This window comes from Ambystoma mexicanum, chromosome 10 (assembly GCF_040938575.1).
Source record: "Ambystoma mexicanum isolate Mex_15411 chromosome 10, UKY_AmexF1_1, whole genome shotgun sequence".
NCBI lineage: Eukaryota > Metazoa > Chordata > Amphibia > Caudata > Ambystomatidae > Ambystoma > Ambystoma mexicanum.
In genome coordinates, this window is record NC_090932.1 from 1,018,758,366 (window position 1) to 1,018,784,370 (window position 26,005).

The 26,005-nt window shown below is 47.2% G+C and overlaps 1 protein-coding gene across 1 annotated transcript in view; it reads right to left on the reverse strand.

Moving 5' to 3' along the window:
• Window positions 1-26,005, reverse strand: part of LOC138491944 (matrix metalloproteinase-23-like) — a 214,425-nt gene that overhangs the window by 103,518 nt on the left and 84,902 nt on the right. The window contains exon 4 of the mRNA XM_069618826.1: window positions 6,486-6,653. Within this exon, the coding sequence (XP_069474927.1) occupies window positions 6,486-6,653 (168 nt within the window). The remainder of the gene's footprint in view (window positions 1-6,485; window positions 6,654-26,005) is intronic.

The window sequence follows — 26,005 nt, forward strand, 5'->3', positions numbered from 1 at the left end:
TTCCAGCCTCCTCCTGCACCACCACTGCTGAGAATGAGTCAGTTATAAAGACTATAAGTTTAAGAAAAACGCATGGTAAAACAAATTGTATGCTGGTACAAACGATAATAATGTGCTTTATGAGCATGGTAGCACCAATATCGACAGCCCTAATATTATGGTGGGTAGAAACAATACACCCATTAGAAATGTTTTTACCAATAATGAATATATCCACTACTGAAAGCCCGGTTCAGGTGATCACTTATACCCTACCCCCAATGGAAGAAAAACACAGGGAAGGTTTTGGAAATAACACCTTACTTCTGATAATGAACATGACACACGCAATTCTAAAGAAAACAAACTGCTGGGTATGTGCCCATTTACCACAGCATGCCAGGAAAGGAATAGGGTGATATGTGCAGCCATTACCATTAAGTTCTGCATGTAGTGCATCTTTAGGTGCAATGTTCTATGGGAAGTGGAATGAGAGTAATACGGGTCAATTAGACAGAACCAACATGAATGAGTTTGAGGAGATAATAATGAAGACTGTGGGTTGTTCCATTTTCCATAAAGCACAAGTAATAGCCCCAGAGCCCACGAGGAAAGGTACACGGAAGATAACACAACAAAATAGACGAGATAGATTGTGCCCGCCAGAAAAAACATCTGTAATGACGTTTCGTGTAAGAACAGAAGGGGACAAAGTTGCAATTCCCCCATCTTACACGGTGAATTATAGCCCAAGAACTGTCCCTTTTTGCCTAAAAAAGAAAGGATCTTTTTCAGTCGGAACATATACTGGTTGTATGAATACAGTGGTACTAAAATGGGAAATAGAACCAGTATACGTAGGTGATCCAGTTTATTTTATATGTGGAGAGAAAGCATACCCTTGGTTGCCCAGAAACTGGGGAGGTACATGTTATCTCGGGCTACTGTTCCCAGGAGCATTTCTCTTAGAAACAGCAGCCATGGCCAGATTATCCAGAACCAGAGTCAAGAGGACTGACGAAGGTGTTTTAATAGCAACTAATGTAGCGAAATCATTCATTCCATTTTTTAGGACAGATAGTGAACTCCTGTAATGTAAGGCAACTGTCCAGAATCCTAAAGAATACAATAAACACAACAACAGATATATTATTTAACATGATGTTGGAAGAAAGAGGAATCAGGTTAATGACGCTGCAAAATAGAATGGCTCTCGATGTAATCCTGGTTGATTGTGGGGGAATTTGCAAAATAATGGGATCAGCATGTTGCTTTTATGTCAATGACTATTCCCCCACGATCTTTGAAGCAATAAAGAAAATGCACGTTCTAAGCACTGAACTCCCCACGGGAGAAGGGAGCTGTGGAATAGGATCTTGGTTTTGGGGAATACTACGATCTTGGGGATGGAGTTGATCTCAATATTAGTAGTGGTGTTCGGAATATTCCTAACGTGCTGTTGTTGTATACATTGTTTACCCATAGTTTGTGCAGAGGTAACTGAGGGATGTACGGAAGGATGCATGCAAATGATAACAAAGAAAAAACAACCTCATGATCTAACTAGCCCAGACCCAAATGAGATGAGAGTAATGAAAGAGTTGATGGCAATAGATATTAATGAAGACAATGATGACCACGATAGCATGCGAGACTCAGACATAAGTACTTCAGATTCATCATCACTAGAGGAGGTTTCAATAAATAGATGAGATGTTTGGCATACGGCCAAAGGAGGGTTTGTCAGTCTAGAAATCTAATTTGAGACCGCAAACGCATTTTGGTGACCGTGGGCCAACAGTCTAATGCACGATACGACAGAATATAGGTTTTCGAGTTTTCCAATGAACGACCATTTTGATGTAACAAGAATCGCCATTTTGTTTTCTAACCATTGCTCATTGCTTTCTGTTCCTATTGCTTCGCAGTATATTCTCCGCTTAGACTGCTCGACTGTGGAACATTGTTGTCTGTATATGAAAAGGACAAGGCCACAGGGCCGAGAGGATAACAAGAGTTTCGCTGAAAAACAAACGTAGGCAGCACCAGGAAGAATGCCCGGCTCCCTCCTTAATGTAGCCTTGAAGCAGGGCATTTAATCATTTCACAGCTGCCAGCCAGTCTCGTTATATGGTAGAATATGTTAGAATAATACTGCTAAAGGCTTGAATTATGCTTTTCTAACGGCCCCCCTTTGCTGAGCCCGCTAAGAGCATGTCGGCTCCCAGGACACGAATAGCACCTGATAGATAGCAAGGTCTGGAATGTAACTCCTTCTGTATGTAGTTTGCTTCGAAGAACAGAAGCACCATGTTCTATTCAATAACCGAAAGATGCCTACGCACTCACAAATTGTAAATTGTTACTAGAATAGATGTTTGAAGGTGTCATAGTGGTCGGAGATGTCCATCATCACACCAAGTTCAAAGAAACCCAATGAAGAGGGGTGTTATACATGTCATAGCTGATTGTTTGATATGCATTTTGTATATATGTAACTGATGTACGTAATTCACTCTCTTGCGTCCCTCGAGGATAGAGATACACGTCACGGGGCGTGAGACCGAGTTGGCCAACTGAGACTTTTGCTTTGCAATAAAACCCTAGCTTTTGGAATACAACCTCGTGTCTGGCGTCTCTATCGTGTGTGGTGACCCACCTTGTTTCCATAGATGTCAGGGTCCCCTAGGGGCCCCTTTCATGGTGAAGTGCGTGCGGTTGTCTGTGATAGAGGTGGTTGTGTGGATTTTTGTGTGAGTTAAGTATGCAGAAATGTGATGTTTTGGTTAGTGGGATATATGTCTCCTAATCAATGTAGTTTTGTTTTATGTATCCAGTTGTCATCCTGGGTAGGTATATTCTTTCTCTTTCTTCTCCTGACTGTCAGGTTTCTAGGGCGATGGTGTGGCTCGCTCACAGCTAAGTTATTGAGCTTAGTACACCCAGGTGGGTGAGCATTATCCCCTAGTTCGATAGTGGTGTTATGTTAACATTCCCCGGCTCATTCTGGTCTATTTACTGTCAGTGATCCATTGGGTAGGTATATTCTTTCTCTTCCCTTTCCTGACTGTCTAGTTTCTAGGGTGATGGCGTGGCTGGTTCCCAGCTAAGTTTTGAGCTTAGTAAACCCGGGTGGGCAAGCAGTACCCCTACTTAGGTAGTGGTGTTATATTATCATTACCCCACTCCTTCCTATCTATTTACTGTTGGTGGTCCATCGCTGCCTGTGATTACAATGTGTGCCAAGGTGTTATTGATAGGGCATACCTTGCCTTCCTTCCCGATTGATCTGTGGATGTTCTTTGGTATGATTCTAGGTGGTCTATCTTTCAATTGTTAAGCGGATTTGTTGTGGATCAGTATTTCCTTACTTCTATTACGGTAAAGGCTTAGGGAATAGGGGATAGGTGTCCTCTCCCATCGTTATTTCCGCTGTGCATTGCCCCTATAGGCATTTCTTCGAGTTATGGGATGAAGAGCCAGGATTTGAGGGGTTTCCTGAATTGTAGGAGATCTCTTGTGTTCCATATGTTCTTTGGTAGTTCGCTCTAGATTTTTGGTGCGAGGTGAGAGAAAGAGGATCCTCAAGTTTTCTTCTGATGCATGTTTTGGGTTCCAAACGGATGTCACTACTGGGTCTGAGTGGCCTTGCTGTGTGATGTATGTTTATTTTTCTTCTGAGGAACACTGCGCCTTGGTCATGGATTGCTCTGTGTGTTATGCACATTGATTTGAACTTGATCCGCTGTTTGATGGGTAGCCAGTGTAGCGTTTTCAGCGCTGATGACGTGTTCTCATCGAGGTAGTTTAAGGAGCAGTATAATGTGCATTATAATAATAATAATGCCTAACTTTCCCTATTGCTAGAGGGATTTCCCTGCCTATAGAAATAACTAAAGGTGCTTGACAGTCGTCAGGAAGTCTGAACGGAAAAGTGTCCTCCATCCAAAACCTACTCATACCTGACGCTACCCCTATGTTAACTAACTTAATTTAGATAGTGAGAATCTCTCCCTTGTTCTAGTATTTGGGTATGTCAATGTGTCTATTCACTCAATATTTCTCTTCTTGGAGATATCTTCAAATAGTCTCTTTCCACCTTTTTGACCAGATCTTGGAGTTCCTTTACAATGCACTTAAGCTTGGTCTCCCGTCTTAGGGTAAGTATTCCATGAGACCTGGTACCATTCCTTATTACTCTTTAATTTGGGTGTAAATATTCTTTTAACTATAGTGATTCTAGACTCCTTCTTAATGTGTTTACTTCCCTTCGTTCCTGAGTGAATAAGGACTGTTATTGTATCTACCTGCTCCTCTTTACCCTGCTTTTCCCGCCACACCCTAGCAGTTTGCTTGTTGTGCAGACCGGCACCCCCGCCCCCAAACTCTCCCTCAAACTTCTTGTTCTGCACTTCCATGACCCGAATGTCACAAGGCCTGGTAGAACAGTTATTGTATCTTTCTCCCTTATTCCCCCACCCCTTTTGTCTTGTGGCACCTTGAAACACCATTTGTTGTATAGGCGCCATACAAATATCCAATAAATAAAGTAAATAAATAAATACATTCTGAACACTTGCTTTTTCATGCTTATTCGTAATTTGCGAGACCACTCTGTCCCCTTTCCATTTTAAGGTTTCTATCTGTAATGTCTCGTATATTTCACTGGGACGAGTTTCTCTTCGTGCCCACTCCTCAATAACTTCTCGATGGGCCTTATTTGTTATCCTCTTGATTACGGTAATACAGTTCCACTTTAATGACTCTGATTTTGGTACTTTGTCAGTTTCACTGGGATAAGTTTCTCTTGTTCAATAATGATGTCCAGGCAGCCTCCCGGTATCGCCTTTCCTCCCGTTACCTCTGTGGTTGGAGGGGGATGCTTTCCGACTCGGCCTTCAGTCAGGTGCTTTTCATGGTCTCAGTCTCTCATGCTTCTGCTGCTTGTCAGTATCTTGAATCAATGTGCTTTCTTGTGGTGACTGCGTATGACTGCGGGTCACAGAGCACCTCTCAAACTCTGTGCTGGGTCATTTCAGCATTGTTAGATGGGCGGTATGCCCATCACGGATTTGTTGTGGTCACGAAACCACCGGTGTACTGTTTAGTTTCATGTCCAATTTCCGCTTCTTGGGAATGCTGGGACGCTCGCACTTCACTACACTGCTCAGGACCCTTTGAAAGTCGAAGGCTCTGTGTCTCTCTCTGGTTCCACCTCCTCCAGACATAACCTTATAAAGGCTTGCCCTGCTTACACTCTTCTATTTCTGCTTCACTGCACCTTGGCTTTGCATGCTCTACTCTACCGGCATTCATATATAAAAGGAGGTGTCCGAATATTCTAATTTACATACACCATTTTGCATATTATTCTTTTGACCATGTGTGGCGGTTAATGTCCACTTCCTTCTAAATAGTCTCAGCAACACCAATAGGGATAATAATGACATTTTAATACTTTCAGAAGGGGTCTATTTATCACCCAACATTTTTTATTCTAAAAAGTTTTTTTAGAGAATTACATTTCCAATTAATTCTATATTGACCATGACATGCAATCAATTTCTAATCATGGTCTTCTTCCTTTACAAATTATACTGTTCTGCTGTTGCTATTCAAGGCTTATTTAAAATATCCAAGACATAAATTAACATATACAGTGATGAAACGAGAAAGACCAGACATTTAGTCCTCTCACAGCAGCCTACTCATCTCCAATTTTTGTGTGTCTCCTCTTAAAGAGAAAGACCCTTCTTCTTGTGCATAATGGGTTATTTCAGTTTTACCTTCAGCCACGTCTCTGGTCCTTGCATTATTTCCCATATATGCACGATGATGGAGGGTTTAAGGAATTCCTTACAGGAACGTGAGTCCTTGTCCCCTAAGGGGGAGTCTCTCCCCATGAGGTCCCAGTTGCCCAGACTCCTAGGGAAGGTCTTGCAGAGTGGGCTCACCTCCCTAGCCTCAAAAGGGGAGTCTCCCCCTTGGGGAGAAGGGACGAATACCTGTGATTCGTCACACCATGCATTGACCAGTTACAGCAGACATCATCCAGTGAGGATCAATGGGAGCAAAGTTCAAAACTGTGGAACTCAAAAATACTTCGCTTAACCTCTGCTGGTACTCATGTACTGTATTTAAAACTGGGGACAGGTAATAGCCAAACTCATTTTGAAAAGAATTAATACTATCCAGCTTAGCACTGTGAGTCCAATATAAACCCGCTCAGGCTAGACTACCTGACCAAAATTCCATCTCTAAGAGAACTCACAATTACTGAGTTCAAGTATGAGGGAGTTACTGTTAGCCCAACTTAACGCTTGGAGTATCCACAATAGTGTAGCTCAACCACAAGACAACTCAAAATAAGCTCAGCTGAACTCTGGAATAATTTGTGGTAGCACAACTGCAACCTGGGAGAGCAATGATAGCCTGGCTCAGACCCCAGATAGCCAATAATATCCCACCCCAGCCATGGAGAATGTAGATTGACGCATCTTAGATACCTTGTTTCCAACTGAAGCGAGAACGTCCCAGGATCCAGTATTCATGGTTGTCGAAGTGGATGTCACCCCGTGGAGGCAGAAACGCATGTGCCAGTTCTCCATTCAAGCCATCAAAGCATGGGTGCAGTGGTGAGAACCAGCAGTCGGTATGATTAAAGGTGTAGAAGCCTGTGTGAGAAAAAGCAGAGGCTGTTATTCCGTCCCCTCTCTAAATCCAGAATTTAAGGCTAGAAGGAGAGACCCTGATGGCTGGATAGAGAAATAAACAGGGGGCTAAGGTGACACAAAGACCTGCAGGCCTGTGAGAGAAACAGACCTAGGGGCTGTGGGGAGAGAGAGGCCCAGGGTGCAAGGGGAAAAGGCCCAAGAGGTTGGGAAAAGAGAGACTCGGGAGGCTGGGGACAGAGAACCCCAGGAGGCTTTAGGGTTCAGGCGGTGGAGGGAGAGGGAAAGAGAGTCCCAGAAAGCTCGGGAGCGAGAGGGAGACCCTGATGGATGGGGGGGCGCACAGGAAGCTTGGGAGAGAGCGAGGGAGACCCTGGGTAGAGGGAGGCCTGGGAAGCTGAGGAGAGAGACCCAAGAGGCTGGGGAGAGAAATATCTGGGAGGCCAAGGAGAGAGAAATCAAGGAGGATGGAGAGAGAGAACCCAAGGAGGCTGGGGAGAGAGAAACCAAGGAGGATGGAGAGAGAGACCCAAGGAGGCTGGGGGGAGAGAACCCCAGGAGGCAGAGGAGAATGAGTGGCCAAAGAGGCTGGGGAGGTAGAAACCCTGAAAGCTGGGGAGAGGGAAACCCAGGGGGCTGGTGAGAAACCTAGGAGGCAGGAAGAGAGAAAGTGAGAATGGAGAGAATGGGGTGAGAGAGATACAGGAGACTGAGGCGAGAGAGAGAGAGAGAGAGAGAGATACAGGAGACTGAGGGGAGAGAGAGAGAGAGAGAGAGAGAGAGATACAGGAGACTGAGGGGAGAGAGAGAGAGAGAGAGAGAGAGAGAGAGAGAGATACATAGACGCAATAAGCTAGACAGAGAGGAAGGACCCGGAACCTGAGGAGAGAGAGAAATTAAGGAGACGGCAGAGAGAGATAGGGAGAAACAGGGAGATGGGAAAAGGAGAGGGAAAGACCCAAGAGGCCGGAGAGAGAGAGTGAGAGTGAGAGAGAGAGAGAGATCCAAGAAGCTAGTTGGAGAGTGATCCAAGACGCAAGTTGAAAAACAACCAGAGAACTGTGGAGAGAGAACCATGTGTGTCTGGAAAGAGAGAGAACTAGGAGATGGGGAAAGAGAGACCAAGGAGGATGGGTAGAGGGAGACCCAGAGGGCTGATGAGAGAAAGACCCAAGATGCTGGGAGGGTGAGCGAGAGATCCAGGCGGCTGAGGAAAGAAGGACTCGGGCAATTGGAAGAGAGAGATTGCAAAGTTAGCTCTGATGATAGGTGTATAAGAAGGAAGCTGGGACAGAAGTTAAGGGAGACGTGGTGAGTGAAACTAAACAGGAGGTGGTTAAAGGTACAATCGAGTATGACGTGAAGAGGACCGCCCTTAATATAAACATGCCTGGGAAGAAGTTAGCTAATGAGGAGGTGGTGCACAGTAAGGGGAGATTAAGGAGAAGGGTGTTCCAAGGTGAAACTGAAGCAGAAAGTCCCCAGGAGGATGGAGAGGAGGAAGAAATGAAGATCAAAGGGAGAACAGAAGTGAGGGCGGAATAGGAGGAGACTGAGTGAACAAGCAAAGGGAAGCCTTGGGCAGGTGGAGGAATAATACCAGGAATGAACTTGTGACAGAACATCAAGAAGGAGAAAGAGTTGGGGTTGGGAGGCTACAGAACCTCAAGTGGGGGAGGTGGTCAGAGGCCTTCAGTGACCCTGTAAAGACCTTAGAGTGGCTTCCTGTCTCCATATGACTACACTCTTAGTTTATGGCAAGCGTGACAACAACTACAAAATCAAACACCAGGCTACAGTACAGTCCTGAGACACAGGAGGAAGACTCCCTGCCATCCACTACCTATACTAAAACAGTGCAATTGTTGCTATGGACTGAATCAATGGCACAACTGTATTGAAGATTATTTGATTTGTCTGCGACATTGACCACATACCTCCACAAATACGGTTTTATGATGTTAATTAAGCAGCTGAAATGAACCAGAACCTGGCCCTAACAAGAACTGAAAAACCTTTAGCTTTTTTATCATTTTGAACCTTCCCGAGGACCATTATGCCTAATTTGGCACATGGCCATATTTGAGTTACTTTTCTACACATTCGCACCCGAGGGAGCTGCTGGCTCCCCCATGCTCCTGGTGCGACTCAGCCTCTCCCATCCACTATTTGCACCCTTTGCACGTTCCCCACTATCCTCCACACCGCTCCCCAGGCCCTTTTCTTCCTCCCTAACCCTCACGCTGCACTTAACTCATCTACCGTCCACCTCCCTCCGTGTCTGGAGTGGCCATGTTTGTTTGGGGGAAACCTTCACTTTTATGAAGGGGCACACAAAAGCACATACCCCTTCATCAATGGTAAGAAAAAAAAACGACACACTATTAGTCACCCGACGAACCCGACAAGGCCGGGGTCCTAACAGCCTTATCACACGCATTTGTGGGCGGTAAAGGGCTTTCCACAGCCCTTGCAAAGCCCTTGCCTCGCTTTGGCCTACTGTGGCTTGGGCAGGAGGGGCGTTCATTCCCATCAATGGCCGCACATTTGGGTGTCAGCGCTACATTCATGATCCTGAGAGAATTGCTTCCGTTTGTTCTAAAAATCCTAATAAAAATCTGTGGGGAACGATATTCCATGTGACGCATGTCTGATTATTTTATGCTTTGTGACAGATCTTATGACTGGTCTTCCAAATAGTTTTTTTTAGCATGCTCCACAGATAAGTAGAAATGTAAATAGAAGCAGAACGCAATTCCACTTGCTTTTACCACCTGGTAGTATGGGGTCCGACAGGGGCCAATATCGGCTAAAACTCACTGCATGCCAGATTTGCATTTCAGTGAAGCCAAAAAATTATGGACATAATTGTCTGGAAATTAGGGCATTCCATGCCTATCAGAATGTCCTGGTGTACTGATAAGCGGAAACATTAAAATGTCCGATTGGTCAGAAGATTTCGAGCTTTGATTGGGTGCCATGTCAGCTGTTCCACTCAATTAAGCCCTCGGGGATGGATGGCACCAACCCGGTTTATGCAAAGGGTTGCCGCCTTTGTTTGAAACAAAAACTGGACTTAAATCTCTTCCCACATTTTAGAAGCCCTTCCCCCTCCACACATCTCTTGTATAGGTTTGAACACTGTAAAACTGTAGTGCAATAGCAAGGGGAGTGAAAAACATAATACTTGCAGATTTTTAATAATAGTCACCATATGAGGGGGGTAAAGGAGAGAGAGAGAGGGAGCAGTGGGCCAGATGGGCAGCTATGTGCAAGAAAGCAGAGTGGGAGTGATGTGCCAGAGGGCTAGCAGTCTCTGGTTGGCGGGAATGCAGAGAAGGAGCGGTGGGCCAGAAGGATTGGAATTACTGGGATATAAAAAAGGGGGCGAGCAGTAGGTAAGAGAAAAGGATGGGGGAACAGTGAGATGGACTGGGAGAAAGGTTGCCAGGCGGAGGAGTGAGAAAGAATGAAGGACTGTAGACTGCAGGATGAACTGGTGAGCGTAAGGTGTGAGTTCAGAGCATGTTTGGGAGTGTAGCAAAGACTGGGGAGGAAGAGTTGTGACTTGGCAGAGTGGCAGAGCAAGGATGTATGGACATGATTGGCAGAGACATTTGAGATCGGATGTTGGGATAGACAATTGGTGCGCGTGACAGGTGTTGGTGAATGGGTGTGTGTGTCAATGCTTTGGTGATTGGAGAGCATGGTATGGCAGGAGAATATTTGCAGCATTGCAACTGATAACGATCAATACAGTTAATAATATAAAATAGGCATGTGTTTTAAACCAAGCAAGTAGAACAAAATAAACACTGTTTTGTTAAGCTGTTGACATCTGGGACTCTATTCAATTGATAGCAGAAACCACATACAAAAGGTGGAAATAATGACAACGCAGGTCTTTTGCAGCCTCACACACATTGCTCCTTTCTAGAACCGTGGCTCCTTTGCACCATCGCTGTCAAGCAACATGCAGCCAATAACAAATCTGCCCCCAAAACGCTACAATAAATACAATTGTGTGCAGCAAAATGTGCTCTTTCATGTTACAAAATGTTCAATTTCATGCTGCAATATTCTGGAGCGTCTGAATAACAAAGTTGAATTTTCCCAATGGAAATGCTGATCTACAAATAGCTTGAAGGTTGATGTGGACCTGGAGGTCATGAATGGTGTAACTCTCACTTGAAATTGGTTAGCTAGATAGATCTACAAGGGTGCTGGCTGCATGCCAACAAAGCTTTAAATATTGAGAAGCGGTCCCATAACATGTCTCACACCTCCCATCCACCCTTGTTCCTTCAACAGCGGTTTGAATTCTGGGACTTGTAGTTTACCTTTTCCGAAATGTGTGTGGAGTAAATCAAATGCAGATAGGCAGTGGATAAAAAGCAAACACTAGTCGGCTTCTTTCCCACCACTGCCTCCACTACACTACACTACATCCATGGCAGTGAAGCACAGATGTACATTCCCATACGCAATCCTTCAGGTGTGAATGATGCATCTTGCGCTGAGAGTTTCTCTGTATTCTGGCATTCATGGCTTTGCTTTCCATTTATCATTGCAGAGATGTAAGTCACAAAATGCAATGAAAAAGTGGGAAAAGAGGGAGCAGGCCTAGATGCTCTACTCACATGTTGCACTGGGACAATTTAAGGTGTCTGTGAATCCACTGTGGGTTCATTTTATTGATAAATAATGTTGCTTACTTTTTTCATTATTAAATACAGCTTTCAGCATATTGTTCACATAGGTATGAATATAGTGTGCAGTTTTGCACAAAAGTATTTTTTTCCCTTTCAAACAAGCAGGCAGCTATCCACATTTCTATAATTATACAGCTGGCCTTTTGTTTCACAAATAAACCAAATGGCTGGTGAAATGTGTTGTCTGGACTTAGCTTTAAAATGTATTTGGGCCATCAAAATGAACTACCCCAACATTAGCACTTTGCATCAAAAGTTGCACTTTTGCACATGAACAGCTCACTGAAGGTGAACCTGCCCCCGTGACCTATTTTTCATGAATTGCTGGTTATTGGGCAGGCCCTTATCTGCCAAATGAGTTATAAATAACAACGCAAAGGAACACTGCAGGAAGCCCATTCAGCTGTGACTGACACACACTTAAAAACCCCAGAGGCTGCTCCTGCTAAGTCCCTGGCTTCTGAGTCTTGATACAAGAGATACAAAATCCGGATGTATTGTTTGTAAACCGGACCAAGCTCTAAAAAAATGGTCAGTCTGAACTAAATCCGGGCAGGTGGCAACTCTATTCATACATTGCCAGATATTCTTGACGGTGGAAGGGAATATGCCAGCGGCATAGCCAGGATTGTCTCACAAGTGGGGCCTGAAGCTAATGTAGTTGGGCAGTGGCATTAACATCTGCAAATGCCCACCCCGTGCTGTTGAGTGGGCATTTACCGATTTTGGGGTGGGACTTCCCGCTCAGGCCCTACTCTGTCTATGCCCCTGTAAATACCCTGCATCCCCCACATTCCTGTCAGGTATTTTGCACGCTACTTCCTAAGAAACTGTATCCGACTTTACGGCTGGTCATGCCTCGGTTGGTATGCAATTCCAGCAAATTACCCCTCTTCTAATCTCAGTCACTTTTATAACCCTTTACCTCTTCAATCTCTCTTAGCTCAACAACAAACTCTATATACTGAAGCTAACATACTATCCTTGGAAAATGACAATAAGGCTTCCGCCGTTGCCACTGCACAGAATCAGCCTTACTTGACCTCAAGAACCAGCTACTCGAAGCCATGGACAAAGGCAACACCTCTCTCCTCTTACTCTTAGACCTTTCTGCGGACTTCGACTTGGTTGACCACAAGATCCTCTGTAAACATGTTACGGACACAGCCCACTTCTCTAAAGAAGCCACCGCTTGGATCACTTCCTTCCTGGAAGAGCGAGCTATGAGAGTCTTCTCAGACAAGCTTCTGCCCCACCATCACTGATGGAGTGCGGAGTCCCTCAAGGCTCATGCACCTCTGCTACGCTCTATAACCTATTCACCCTCCCACTATTTAGCGACCTAGAAGAATTTGGCATAGCCTTCACCAGCTATGCCGATGACATACACATTTTCATTCTCCTAACAGGTAACTATAACCAAGACCTCAAAACCCTCCAAGACATATACGCCAACATCCAGGCCTGGATGGCGGCAAACGGCCTATGTCTAAACGGGGGAAAAAACGAAATATTACTGGTAGGCCCTAAAGAATCCCTAACAAAAACTTGACAAGACCTACAGCTCCTTCGCTATCCTTCATCACAACCTCAGCCTCAGTGAAAACCCTAGGCGTTTATCTAGACTCCACCTTGTCTATGGATAGACAAGTTAGTGCCATCTCCTCTGCAGCACCTCTAAATTCTTAAACGCTGTGAAACCCTACCTGTCACAAAAAAAAACGCCTCAACATTGCCAGGGCCACAGTAAGCGCAAAACTAGATTATTGCAATATCCTACTCCTAGGTACGTCTACACACAACATCAACTGACTACAAGTAGCACAGAACAATGCCCTCAGAGGAGCACTCGGCATTACCAGGAGAGAACACATCACCCAGGCAAGGAGAGACACCCACTGGCTCCCAGTCAAAGAGCGTATAACATTTAAAGCTCTCACAATCACACACAGATGTCTCACCCAAACAGCACTAGCATACTTAGTATAAAGAATTCACCAAGCACCAACTCACAGGCCTAAATGGAACAAATACTCACATCAACTCACGGTCCCAGTATTTAACAGAGCCAAAGCTGGCAGAACCAGCTTTGAAGTTCTTGCAACTAAAGCATGGAACTCATTGCCGCCTAGTCTAAGAAATGAACAATCCCTCTCCACTTTCAGAAAAACCTTGAAATCAAAGTTGTTCAACCAAAGTGTACCTACTCTGCCTGCTTCAATAGTGTTCCACTGTTACCATGGAACCTGCCTGTACCATTGCTGATAATATGTACCAAGCTGAATATTCTGTAGCAGCGCCACAATGCCTCAGGGCCGCTGGGCGCTTGATAACTCCAAATGAATAAATACTAGCAGATGTCATCTGGCTCTGAACAGAACAGAAGCCATCAGCTAAGCATTCTGCTTCACTCCCCGAGATTGTTAAACATTCTCCTTGCACTTTGCACCTGGCCCTTGCTCCCTTGGGCCAACTGTTGAAGTGCAAAGAGCCTGAGCTATCCACTTTCTCACCTTCTTCCCTACAACCCTTCGGTGCTGAATCTCTTTTCATTAAAATGTACAACTTATTACATTTTGGATTGTGCAAACCTTATAACAGAGACAACGGGATTCCAGACTTCAATGAAAAACCCTAAAAACATTACATACAAAATGGAATTTTATAGAAAATGTTTAGCTGTACCATTCTGATGTTTTAATGTCAATCTGTCCATGGCCCAACCTTAAACTTGAATAAATGAACAGGGATTTTAGCCCCTGCCCTTATTGCCTGAAAAACGCCTTAAATGCTTTTCGCTGCCTGAAAAGGGAAATATCTTTGGTGCCTCACTAGGAACCGCTGCTACCCAAGGGAGGGTGAGACCAGCAAGCAGGTAAGCCTGTTCCTTATTAACTGCGGGCCACAGGATCAGCCAGGCAGAGGCGTTGCTGGGGGCCGGGGGTTAAGGGGGCTAAAGCCCCTGGTCTTTTGGTTGTAGCCCTGGATAGAATCTCAGGAGCTACAACCAAAAGGCTAGCTAGCCCCCAGTCCCAACATTAGCGTAGCCCCGGGTCTTTTCCAGATCTAGCAACACCCTTGCGGCCAGGGCCTTTCTTTTCCGCCTTTCACCCTTGCGTCTCACCACCTCATTGTTGAGGTGAAACAAGTCATAAAAACAATGGGGCAACGAAAACAAATCACAAAACCCCTGTTCCGTGAACACCCCTTTATTGGCATCCACCCGGGTCCCCTTAGCTAGCCTTTCTCACCCTCCGGATCCTCAGCCAACTGTCCCAGTACGTAGTCGGTGAGGCGAGCTGGTTTCCCTCGCCCAGCCCTCTGGCGGTACCTCCGGCTCGCCTCCGGCACGGGTGATCTGTCCGCCGACGGCCCCCGAGCTGGGGACTCCGGCATGCAGGGTGGGTCTCCCTCGTTCTCTAGGACTCCTCCCAGGTCCGGATCAGGAGGTGGGGCAGTTCTAGGGTCTCTGATCTTTTTGAAGAAACTCACATTGCGAGTCACTTCCGACCGTCCATCCGACGCAGTCACCATAGAGCCCCGGACTGCCACGACATCCAGTGGCTCAGGCTCATACGGCAAAGAGAGTTTTCCATGCGGGTGTCGATTGCGAATGAGAACCTCATCGCCCGGCTCCAGCTGTTGTTGGCGAAGCCCCCTCCGCACTTTCTCTTGCTCAATTCTCGCTTGCCGTTCCATTTCGACTCGTTGGTCGTCAATCACCGCAGGTTCTCGCTCTCCGACCTCCGGCAAAAGTCCTCACGGACACCTTCTGAACATTTCCTCTGCCGGGGCCACCCCCGTGGACGCATGTGGCGTGGTGCGGTACACCCTCAAGAATTGGTACAGGGCTCTCTGTAGGGACTGCCCCTGTCCTTGGGCAATTCTAAATGTCTTATTGAGGGTCCTCATCAGGCATTCCGCCTCCCCATTCGCTCGAGGCCACAGAGGCATGATCTTCCGGTGCACCACCCCGCAGCTCACCATCAGTTCAGCAAACCGTTCACCCTGAAATGGCACACCATTGTCCGAGCACAGCGTGTGTGGGAATCCGTGAGCCGCGAACAACTTTTCCACCACCACGTGCTCAAACTACACGGATTCCACGAACTCCACCTCGGGGTATCGGGAGTACTCGTCCACCAGGACCAGGAAGTGGGTGCCCATGGTGGTGGACTCAAAATCGGCATGAACCACCTCCGACGGATGGGTCCCCCTCAGCATCGCCTCGATGACCGGCTCCCGCTGTAAGGGCGAGGCTGCCTGACACCAGACACAAGCTGCCACAAATTCGTCCACCTTGCGTTCCAGCTCGGGGAACCACACCTTCATCCGGAGGCGGGCCTTGGTCTTGGCGGCCCCTTGGTGGCCCCGGTGTGCCAGTGCGATCACCTCACCCACCTTTGACTGGGGGACTAGAATCCGGTCACCCCGAAGTAGCAGGCCCGACGCAGAGAAAGACAGTTCCTCACGAACCTTCCATAGTTGTTCTAAACCAATCCGGGCCTCCTGAGTGCGTCCCGCCAGGGCCTCGAGCGCTGACTTCCAGGAGCCTTGCTGCATGGACTGCCTCAACACTTTGAAGCACTCATCCTGTGCCGCCGCAGCCTCCAGCTCCTGGAGAGGCATGGCATTCGGTGTGGCTGCTTCTACCACGACTTGGACATGCTCCTCAGCTTCTTGCTCACAGATGTCACGGTCTCCTTCTCCAGGCGCTCCGGGGTGTCTGGATAGGTAGTCAGCTGCGTTGTTTACCCCTGGCCGGTAAACCAGGGTCACCCCATACTCCAAAAGAGCCAGCATCCACCTCTCAATGCGTGCCGGCGGTTTGGATGACGACCCTGCTAGGATGGGCAGCAGTGGTTTATGGTCAGTAACCACCGTCACCGGGCGTCCGAGTACATAGAGCCGGAAGTGGCGGCATCCCCACAGCACCGCCAGTGCCTCGCCCTCAATCTGCGAGTAGCGTTGTTCGGCGTCTGACAGCGCTTTGCTGGCATATGCGACTGGCCGGACGCCGCCATCACGGTCAACCTGTGTCAACACTGCACCCAGGCCAAATGGGCTGGGGTCAACGATGATCTCCGATGGTAGGGCAGGATCAAAGAACGACATTGTGTCCTCGGCCGTGAGGGCACCCCTAATGTCATCAAAAGCCGCCTGTTCCAGCGGACCCCAATTCCAGATGGTGTCCTTCCTTGTCAGGGCCCGGAGGGGCTCAGACCTGGATGCCAGGTTCTTGATGAACCGGCCACAGTACGTGACCATGCCCAAAAAGCTTTGCACCTCCGACACAGATTCCGGTGGTTGGGCCTTCTGTATGTCCAGTACCTTTTTTGGGTCAGGAGACACCCCCCCCTCCTTGAACACGAACCCGAAGAACTCCAGGGAGGGGCGCAGAAATTCGCACTTCTCCTTATGTAGTGTGAGTCCCAACGACTGCAGCCTCTCGAATGTTTTCGCCAGACGCCTCAGGTGGTCCACCTCTGTCCTTGCAAAGACCAGAATGTCGTCGCTTATGTTTAGGACGCCCTCGAGGTCGGCTAGGGCACCCCGAATGATGTTCTGGAATACTTCCGCGGCCGAGGACACCCCAAAACTCAACCTCTTGTAGCGATATAGTCCCCGGTGTGTGGTGAAGGTGGTAATGTACCTTGAATCGGGGTGGAGGACGACCTGATGATAGCCGGCCCTGAGGTCGAGCTTCGAGAAGAAACGAGCGCCCTGCACCTCCGCAATGATGTCATCCAGCGTCGGTGTGAGGTGCCTCTCCCTTTTGATGGCTTCGTTGGGGATCCTCATGTCTACGCAGATCCTGACTGCGCCCGGTTGTTTGAGTTTCCTTGCCACCACTATGGGGGACACCCAAGGAGTCGGTCCCTCCACCTTCTCAATAATGTCTATATCGACGAGGCTGTCCAGTTCTTTGTCTACCTGCTCACGGAGGTGGAAAGGTACCCTGCGATGTTTGAGGGCCACCGGCTGTACCGAATCATCAATGTGCAGCCGAACCGGCTCCCCGGCCATCTGCCCAATCCCCTTGAATAGGGCATGATGCTTCTCCAGCAAGTCATTAATGTCCTCCAGGTAGACGGAGTACGTGAAGCTGACGATGCCGAGAGCCTCCGCCGCTGCACAACTCAACAAAGTGTTCTTACTCACTGGGGTCACGTAGAAGCGGGCTGTGATGTGGGAGCCATCGTGTTCTACTTTTGCTATAAAGGCCCCGTCCAGAGGGATAGGCTCCACACCACCGAATGCGAAGATACAGGCCTTTGGCGTGACCAGCCTGGGCGGCTGATCCATGGCGTTGTAATGTTCTCGGGCCATGACGTTCACCGATGCCCCTGTGTCCACGAGTACAGGGACTGGAGACTGGTTCACTTCGACCACGCACCTTGGTTGTCGTCGGTTCCTGCCTCTTAGAAGCTCCACACTTGAGACAAAGAATATGTTCTCTTCGTCTTCTTCTTCTGCTTCTTCCACCTGAGCCTCCTCCTCGCCCTGGTCCACCTAAGTGACATTGGACGGCCGACCTTGGCGAGTGGAGACAGCTCGGCCTTGGCCCCTTGGCACCAGTATGGGCAAGGCCGCCCTACACACCCTTGAGAAGTGGTCTGGCATCCCGCACCGTCCACAGGTCTTTCCAGCTGCAGGGCACTCCGCTGGGTGAGGCAGGTCGTATCTGCATTTTTGACAAATTTCGCCTGCCCACCCAGCTCTGTCCCGTGTGCCGCCGCCATATCTCCTAGCACCTCTCCCCCCTCGCCACATCGCGCAGATCTCTTCAGTTTTGATAGGGCGCGACCCGGCCTCCATTTTCGCAGCTCTCGCCTCTGACACCTCGTGGCACCTTCCTAGCTCAAGGATGCGCTGGAGCGTTATCCCAGGCTCCCTCAGCACTTGGCGCCTGAGCTTGCCTGATGAGCACGCCTGGATAAGCATGGTCCTGATCATGTCCTCTGCATCGCCCCAGGCGCAGGCGAGCGACAGACGCCTTAGGTGCCCATAGAACGTGTCCAAGGTCTCGTCATCTTTTTGTTTGGCAGAGAGCATCACGAATCGCTCATAGTCCGCGTTGGCTAGGGGCTGGATGGCGGGCCCGACACGTCGAATTCGGGGATGGGCTGCAGGGCAGCATGCGCACGTACCTGTGCCATGGCAGGTGCCGCCTGCTGAACACCAGGGGCAGCAGCAGGTTGAACTGGGGGTTGGAGGGTGGGAACCGCTGCCTGACCATCTGCTGGAGCTGCCGGTTGCTGCATTGGAGGTAGTAGACCCTGCGGGGCCACTGGTGCATGAGGATGAAACTGCGCCGCCACACCGTGTGCTCCGTCCTGATCCTCGGTGTCACTCATGAGTTTGAGCGCACAGGCACCCCCATAATGCTGATCGGGGCCGCAACTCAAACATTCAGCCCAGAGTGATTCTCAGCATGGACCACCTCTGGATGCAGTGACTCCTGCCACCTCTGTGATGATGAAGAGGATGAAGATAGGTGGAGTCACCAGGATGATGATGAAGGGGATGAAAAAGCAGTATGCCTTTGGTTGTTCCAAAAATTGGTAGCCAAAATAATAACTGGATCCAGCAGGCCCAGCCAAGATAGGCCTTCTCCTAGCTTCCACTCGACGTAGGAAACCGAAAATTGAGTCGATGCACTAATTGGGCATAACTCCGTGTAGATGTAGCTGTCAGCTACTGGAATGTCCAAAAATTAGGCCTGGGGTCGTTTCAGGGCCCAAACCGGAGCTCCTTGAAATCCCACAGCCCGTTGCACAAAATGGCCGCCAGCCGCGTGGGCAACGCACTACCCGCGGCATGAAACGAAGTCTAACTTCCGACCTCGTCTCGGTGAAAAATTATTCCGATGATCACCGCCGGGCCCGAGCATCGTTTCCCCCACTCGTCGCCACTGTTGAGGGTGACTGGCGCCCCCCGCGCGCATCGCCGTAAGCCCCGGCACCAAGGACTGAGACCCACACGTCCGTCTTGGTTCGGGCTTCCCGGTCGCTCTAGCGTGGCTGGGAAACGCCCCGTTTATTTGTACTGCACGCGACGGCGTGCAACGTCACGCCGCCGCGTGCGCACCCGTTATCGGGCGGCGCCACACTCATCATTATCCCCATGCCTTGTCTCTTCTCCTCAACTTGGTTACCAGCAATTACTCAATTGGCAAACAGGGGACAAGCCAAGGGCTTAAGTATTCTCTCCTCCATTTTGAAGTCAGGCGCAACTGTGAAGGAGGCATATGGGCCGGTGTTTCCATATCCTGGGGAGCACTATCTTGCAGAGCCGAACATTCACACCTCCTAGAACTGTTAGAACGTACGCAAATGTGGGGAGCTTCCTCTTGCCTGCAACTCCCTAAACCTACAACACAAATAACTACTGGTGTGTGGGGGAGAGCGACAGTGTAATAGACAGTCAAAATGGGAGCTGTCTGCAGAGGCAAGCGTGTGGATGATGAGAAGGATCAGGGTTTTGTAAGCCATGGGGGTGAAATGTAAACAAGGAGAGAAGAGCAGTGATAACTCAGCCCCCTCGTGTTCCCCTAAGCATGTGTAAAATGTCTTTGCACTTTTTTGCTTGATCCTCTACGGAGCTCCTGTCTAGGCTCTGGCATGAGGTCTTACCCAACACTAACCCTTAACGCTCAGCCTTGTACACTGACGCCCACCTTTGACTACACTAGCCCCCTGCAGAGACCCTTCATCTCTAATCCCCATCATTTTCTTCACACTACTGCACCATTAAAGTGTAGTAAGTAGCCACTCCCGCCTCACTTTGAGCTTAAAACTACACACTGACCAACATGCCAACACCAACCGTCGCCCCTGTTATGCTCATGCAGGTCATTATGATGCTGTTGGACACAACCCAGAATCATGCAAATCAAATGCCCTCAGAGCTTTCCCCGCAACGCACACATCACCACACATTTCATAATGCAAAGACGCTGTGACTAAGTCCCCTGCCTCACACTGGCGAAATCTAGTGGGGTGACCATGGGAGCTGTGGACCTCCCTGAACCTGTGAATTATTGCTCTGGGTGCAGTAAGGGGAGGATCCCCTAGTCACTCCCACTCAGCCCCCACCTCTAGGTAGGAGACAGTCGACAGGGAAATTGGATCTCATATGGGGTACTGCACCCCTCTCCAGACCAGACTCAACAAGATGCAGACCTTGATCTAACCTGCCATCCTAATGGGGTGGAAACAGTTATTGTGGGACTTGCTGCATAAACGGCTCAGATGCGATCCATGTCACCTGCGCGTATGTGCAGATCAATACAAACAAGAAATTCAAGATGGTAAATTGGCTTCTTACAGCCACAGACCATCTGCTGTTATGATTATGTGCCAAGACAAATTCTACACCTATGGAGAAAAGGCAATTGCACACCAACCAATCACATGGCAGTACTAATAAGCATAAACAAGCAGGCCATAAACCCCATACTGGCCCAAGGGGAGGTCCTGCTAACGTATAACAGGGACACCTCAAGAAGGGGAGATGTGGGCATACGAAAAGGAGATTGGGCCAAGAGTTTGGAGTGAGTGTGCAATTCAGGAAGGAGGTGGTGGAAGGAGTTTTGAGCGAGGAGAGGTGAGGAGACTGCAGATAAGAGGGGAGAAAAAACATCAGAAGGTAGTAGAAGGGATACATCTGGTGGAGGCAGATGGAAGACATCAGGACGAAGAAGGGGGACACATTAGGAGGTGTTACTTGGAAGACAGAAGGAGGTGGAAGGTCGATGATATCAGGAGGCAGTAGGAGAAAGACATCAGGAAGCAATGAGAGAAAGACATCAGGTGGTGATAGAAGGCAAATGTCAGGAGGTGGTAGGAGAAAGACATCAGGAGGCGATAGGAGAAAGACACATCAGGAGGCAATGAGAGAAAGACATCAGGTGGTGATAGAAGGCAAATGTCAGGAGGTGGTAGGTTGAAGGCAGCAGGAGGCAGGACAAAGACACCAGGAAGAGTTTGGGAACCAGGAGAAAGCACACAGGGATATTGAGTTGGTAGTTAGCAAGAGAATTAACACAAAGAAAGGGTACAGTGAGGCCTTGGGCCATGCATGCTGAGAAGGGGTAAACCATCGGTGGAAGGAGGAATGAGCATTTGGCATAGTGTTTGTTAGGTAAGATTTTCATATTTATGATACGTTGTCCTGCCCTATGTAAACCCCAGAACTTTTTGCTTGGACTTGGTGATTATTTTTCATTGTCACTAGGTGAGTGGGAATCCTTTTCCCCTCTCACCTAGTCTTTTAGTCTTTTTTATGGGTGACCTTTTTGATCTCCATATTGTGTGATTGGAGTTATAGTTTCCTAAAACATTTGGGCTTAGGCTGGGTTTCCCCTTTGGCCTTCTCTTTTTAATTTCTCTTATTTTCTCTTCGGTGAACTACTATTCCCAAGAGGTAAAGTGGGATTCACATCCCCTTTGCATGTATTTTGGTGAGCCAGCACACCCCACCTTATGTGGAGTGCTGGGGAGTTGCAATGTATCCCCTTGCTTACATACCTGATAACATTTTTGTTACGATTACAAGTTAAATTGAATGGTTGGTGGCAGTGAAACTACTTTTATGACTTTTAGTCATTATTACTTGCAGGATATCAAATCAGCTGCGCTAATGCACAGGAGGGTCACCATTCTGCTAGAATGGTGGGCTCCTTCTCGCCTAAGCATTTCTCATTTGCTTGTTGTTACTTGGGTGTTCTTCTTCCGTCCTAGGTGGGAAAGACCCTGGTTGAAGTTTTTTCCTTGGTAGGAATATTTTGTATTCCCTGCCAAGGCTCCAGAGTGTCTGAGAAGGCAGGAAGTGAGGAGGAGTCCAAAATTCTGCAGCCCTTTGTCTTTCACCTTGCCTGAGAGGAACCAGTTCCTACTGGGGTGCTGGCTGTCCTGATTGGACGGCCAGATAGCTCCTTTCTGTAAACTGCAGGGAGAGTTTGCAGAAGCTGTGCTGTAGTTCCTGATAAATACTCCGATCCTGGAAGCTGCTGACAAGTCGACCACTGGAGGTGAATCCAAAGAGGAAGATGAAGAAACGACGGCTGTAACGATTTCCAGTGACTGGAAAGCCTGCTGTGTAACCAGAGCCTGATGTAACCCTTCCTTCCATCCGACCTGGGGGTCCCCGAAAACAACGATTTGTACCCAGAGGCTGGTGGGATCCAATAGTCTCAAGAAGACCTGCAAAACGAGGCATCCCTTTACATGCTGTGGCCCTTCCTGGGCTGCAAAACCCCACTATCAGGGGACCTCGAGCCTGAGAGCAGTGCAATGTCTTCCGAAGTCCGAATCCAGCTCAAACTTTGGTGGACTCCTGCTGGACCTCCAGAGACAAAATTCATATCCCTACGTCCCCTCCCCATAGAGCAGGACTGAGAGAGTGAAGCGAATCCGATCGACAATATTCGTTCTTCGTCCGGTTCCTGTAAAAAGGTGCCAAATTCACACAACAGCAAGAAGCCTTGATGAGTCCTTTGCTGAAGCATTGTTATGGTGACTGAGATCCAATAGTCAGCCTTTTCTGATGACTGCTGCAGCGAGTTACCATCCAGTGTCCGATTCTTCAGTCTCCAGACCAAGACTCAAGGACTGGGTCCTGTGCTGCTGTATCATGAAGCCCTCCACCCAGGAGCTCTTCTTTTCTGCTAACGTACTGTGATTGCTTGGGTAATACTTACCTGAAGTCTTGTGTCGATCCTGTGAGGCTGAGTGGGTGATTCAAGTGTTTGGGAGTTTGCCCATACCTTTCAACCAGGCCCTGAAAACTTTTAACTAACTCTGAAGATCATACTTGCTTGTTGAAGAAGATATTCTCTGGAACTCCGACTTTCCTGCGTCTGAACCCTATCCTGACCTGCCTACAGCTGACACTAGGACCACTAGGGTCCCTCTTCTGCCTCTGAGAAAACTCATGCAATAGACTAGGGAAGGTCTATGAAAGATAAGGCTTCTGTCTTGAAAATATAAAAAGTGTAAAAGTACTTACTTGTAAATGAGTCAGTGTTGTAACTGTATCTCTGGAATAGAATAAGTTACAAAGTGTTAAAGTTGTTACTTACCTTTAAGTTGCTGGTTTCTCCTTTAAAATGTATATAAATTGCTTACTTTGAATAGTGTAATAGTGTAATTGTATTGGTACTGTTTTATTATTCTTAACTGAATGAGTGTAAAAGCTCACCAATAGGGTTTACCTACCTTGAATAACCTATTGTCGTTCTTAAAGTGTACCATTGGGTTTTGCTTTCCATGATCTGCTTCAGTGCATTTCTAAAACAGTATTGGAGTTTATACTTGTCGTTGTAGCCCCTCTGATAAGTATACATGTCCTTACTTACCCCAAACTGCTTATTGCCTTCTTAAAAGTCTACTAAAGAGTTCTTACTTACCCTAGAATTGTATTCTACACTTCTGAAAAGTATCCTTGTTTAAACTATTTATTCAGTGGACAGAAATAGTGTAATTGTTTATATACCAATAGGTTATACTTACCTGGAATAGCTGCTGCTATACTTAAACTGTAATATTGGGTTGTGCTTTCCCTGAATTGCCTAAAATAGTTTCAATAGGTTCTTACTTGCCCATGAGTAGTGTATTGCCTGTCTAGAAAGTGAGTAACACTGTACACTATGACCAATAGGGTCTACTGCCCTTGAATAACTTATTGTATTCTGAAAGTATACCTAACCTGGTTTGCTTCCCCAAGAATAGTTTATTGCCATTCTGAATGTTTTATAGGTTTAACTCACCTTGACTGCTTATTGTAATCTAAATAAGATTATACTTTGGTTTGTATACCATAAGTATTGAGTTGTTTTTTATAATTGTGTTTATATGATATGTGATATTACTTACTTTTCCTAAGAGTTATCTTGGCCTACATGTATTTATAATAAATCATTATTTTTACAATACATAGTGTTTCAGTGAACCATATGTATGCTACAATGTACAGTACCAAGCTACAGCCCTCTCTCCCTACTAAGATAGGTCTGGCTGTTCTGTCTACGCTACCAAATGTTCTCAGGTTGTCCAGCCTTATAGTAAGAGTGGAGTTTTGTAGTGCCTCAGATTTGGTTTTATGAAGTCGTTAGTTGGACTTTAGAAAAACTGTCTTAACGGTGTTGAGTAGCATCAGGACCAGAGAGGTGGATCAGACGGTCGGAATCATGACCTCAGGAAAGCATGGCGATAAGACCCTCTTAAGCTCTTTTCTGGAAACAAGGGCAATCAAACCCTGAAAATGTGTGTACCTTTAAGGAGACCGTTTGAGAGAGCAACCCTTTCTTTTTTGTTATTAAACTAGAACTTTGAGATCACCAAGAGATACTCAAGAAAGAGTGAGAAATTGCAAGTACCGTGTTTTATTATATTCCCACAGACTAGGGAAGGAGAAACTATCCTGACCCTTTCAGGGAAGACATTTTTTTGAGACTTTTAATCACTTTTTTAAATTACTTTTGTGGAAGGCAGAACTCGCCAACCTACGATGGCCTTAAGAGAGGGGAAATTATGTTTCAGTTCTGCCAGAGTCACTGAATTATTATTAAAAACAATTCTACAGTGATCATTGAGACAAAGACCCTCCTTCAACCCAACCCAAAGGCTCCTTCAACCCTCACAGTGGGGTGGATCTTGTATGTTGATCAATGTGCTTGGTATGACAACACACACACAGAGACGTCTTTATGGGAGGGCAAAAGGGGCACTTGCCCCTGCCCCCACCTTGGGGGGGGGGGGACCACAAGGCTGCATGATCTTTTGAAGTCAGTTTCCATTGTTAACAAAACATAAATGGCACACGTTGGGATCATGCTGCTGAGGTTAAACCTATTTCCTATCTTTTGTTGACAAAAACTTTCTGCTCTGATTAATTCATCCTGTAATGCTTTCTGTGTTCACTGTAGTACACATTGTTTGTGCATTCACTATGTGACACCCCCTGTAGCATTCTCACCTTTCTATGTGGACCCTCTTGATCATGTGCAACAGCCAAAGTTGAAATGCATATTGATACATTTGAGAGCTGCAATGGTTCAGAAGATAGCTTAGTGTGTTAAGCACTTGTTGCAGAGATGTCTGTGTTATAGTCAAGATTACAAAACCAATTCCATCAAATGCCGACTCAGCCTTTCCTATGTGGAAGTCGATAAACTTGCATGTATATGTACTTTGTTTTGTAGCACAGCAGGTGCTAATTATCGTCAATGTAACTGCACCAGATAGCAGTTGCTATAAAAACAAAAAACATCAGTATGGTGACGGTCTAGAAATCAGAAATCGGTTTCTTCAGACAGGTGGTTGTGAAACCTAGGCAGCCACTTCTAATGATGAGCATAAGTGTTAGTCTAGAGAGGTGATTAGGTAACCATATTCAAGACTTTGAACCCAAGGCATTAATTCTCTTGTCCTGGCTTTGTTAGCAAATGATACAGTGATTCTGGACAAATCATCTTACATCACTGGCAGTGCTGTGCTGTCTTCTGTGAATAAAGGTTTGCCTTCTCACCTGCTGATGGCATTGTTTAACCCATTACCTGATCTTTCCTTTGAAATAGGCCATTTAAGTGGGAGGGGTTCTTCACAGAAGAAAGCGACCATATATTGCAAGTCTCTGGCA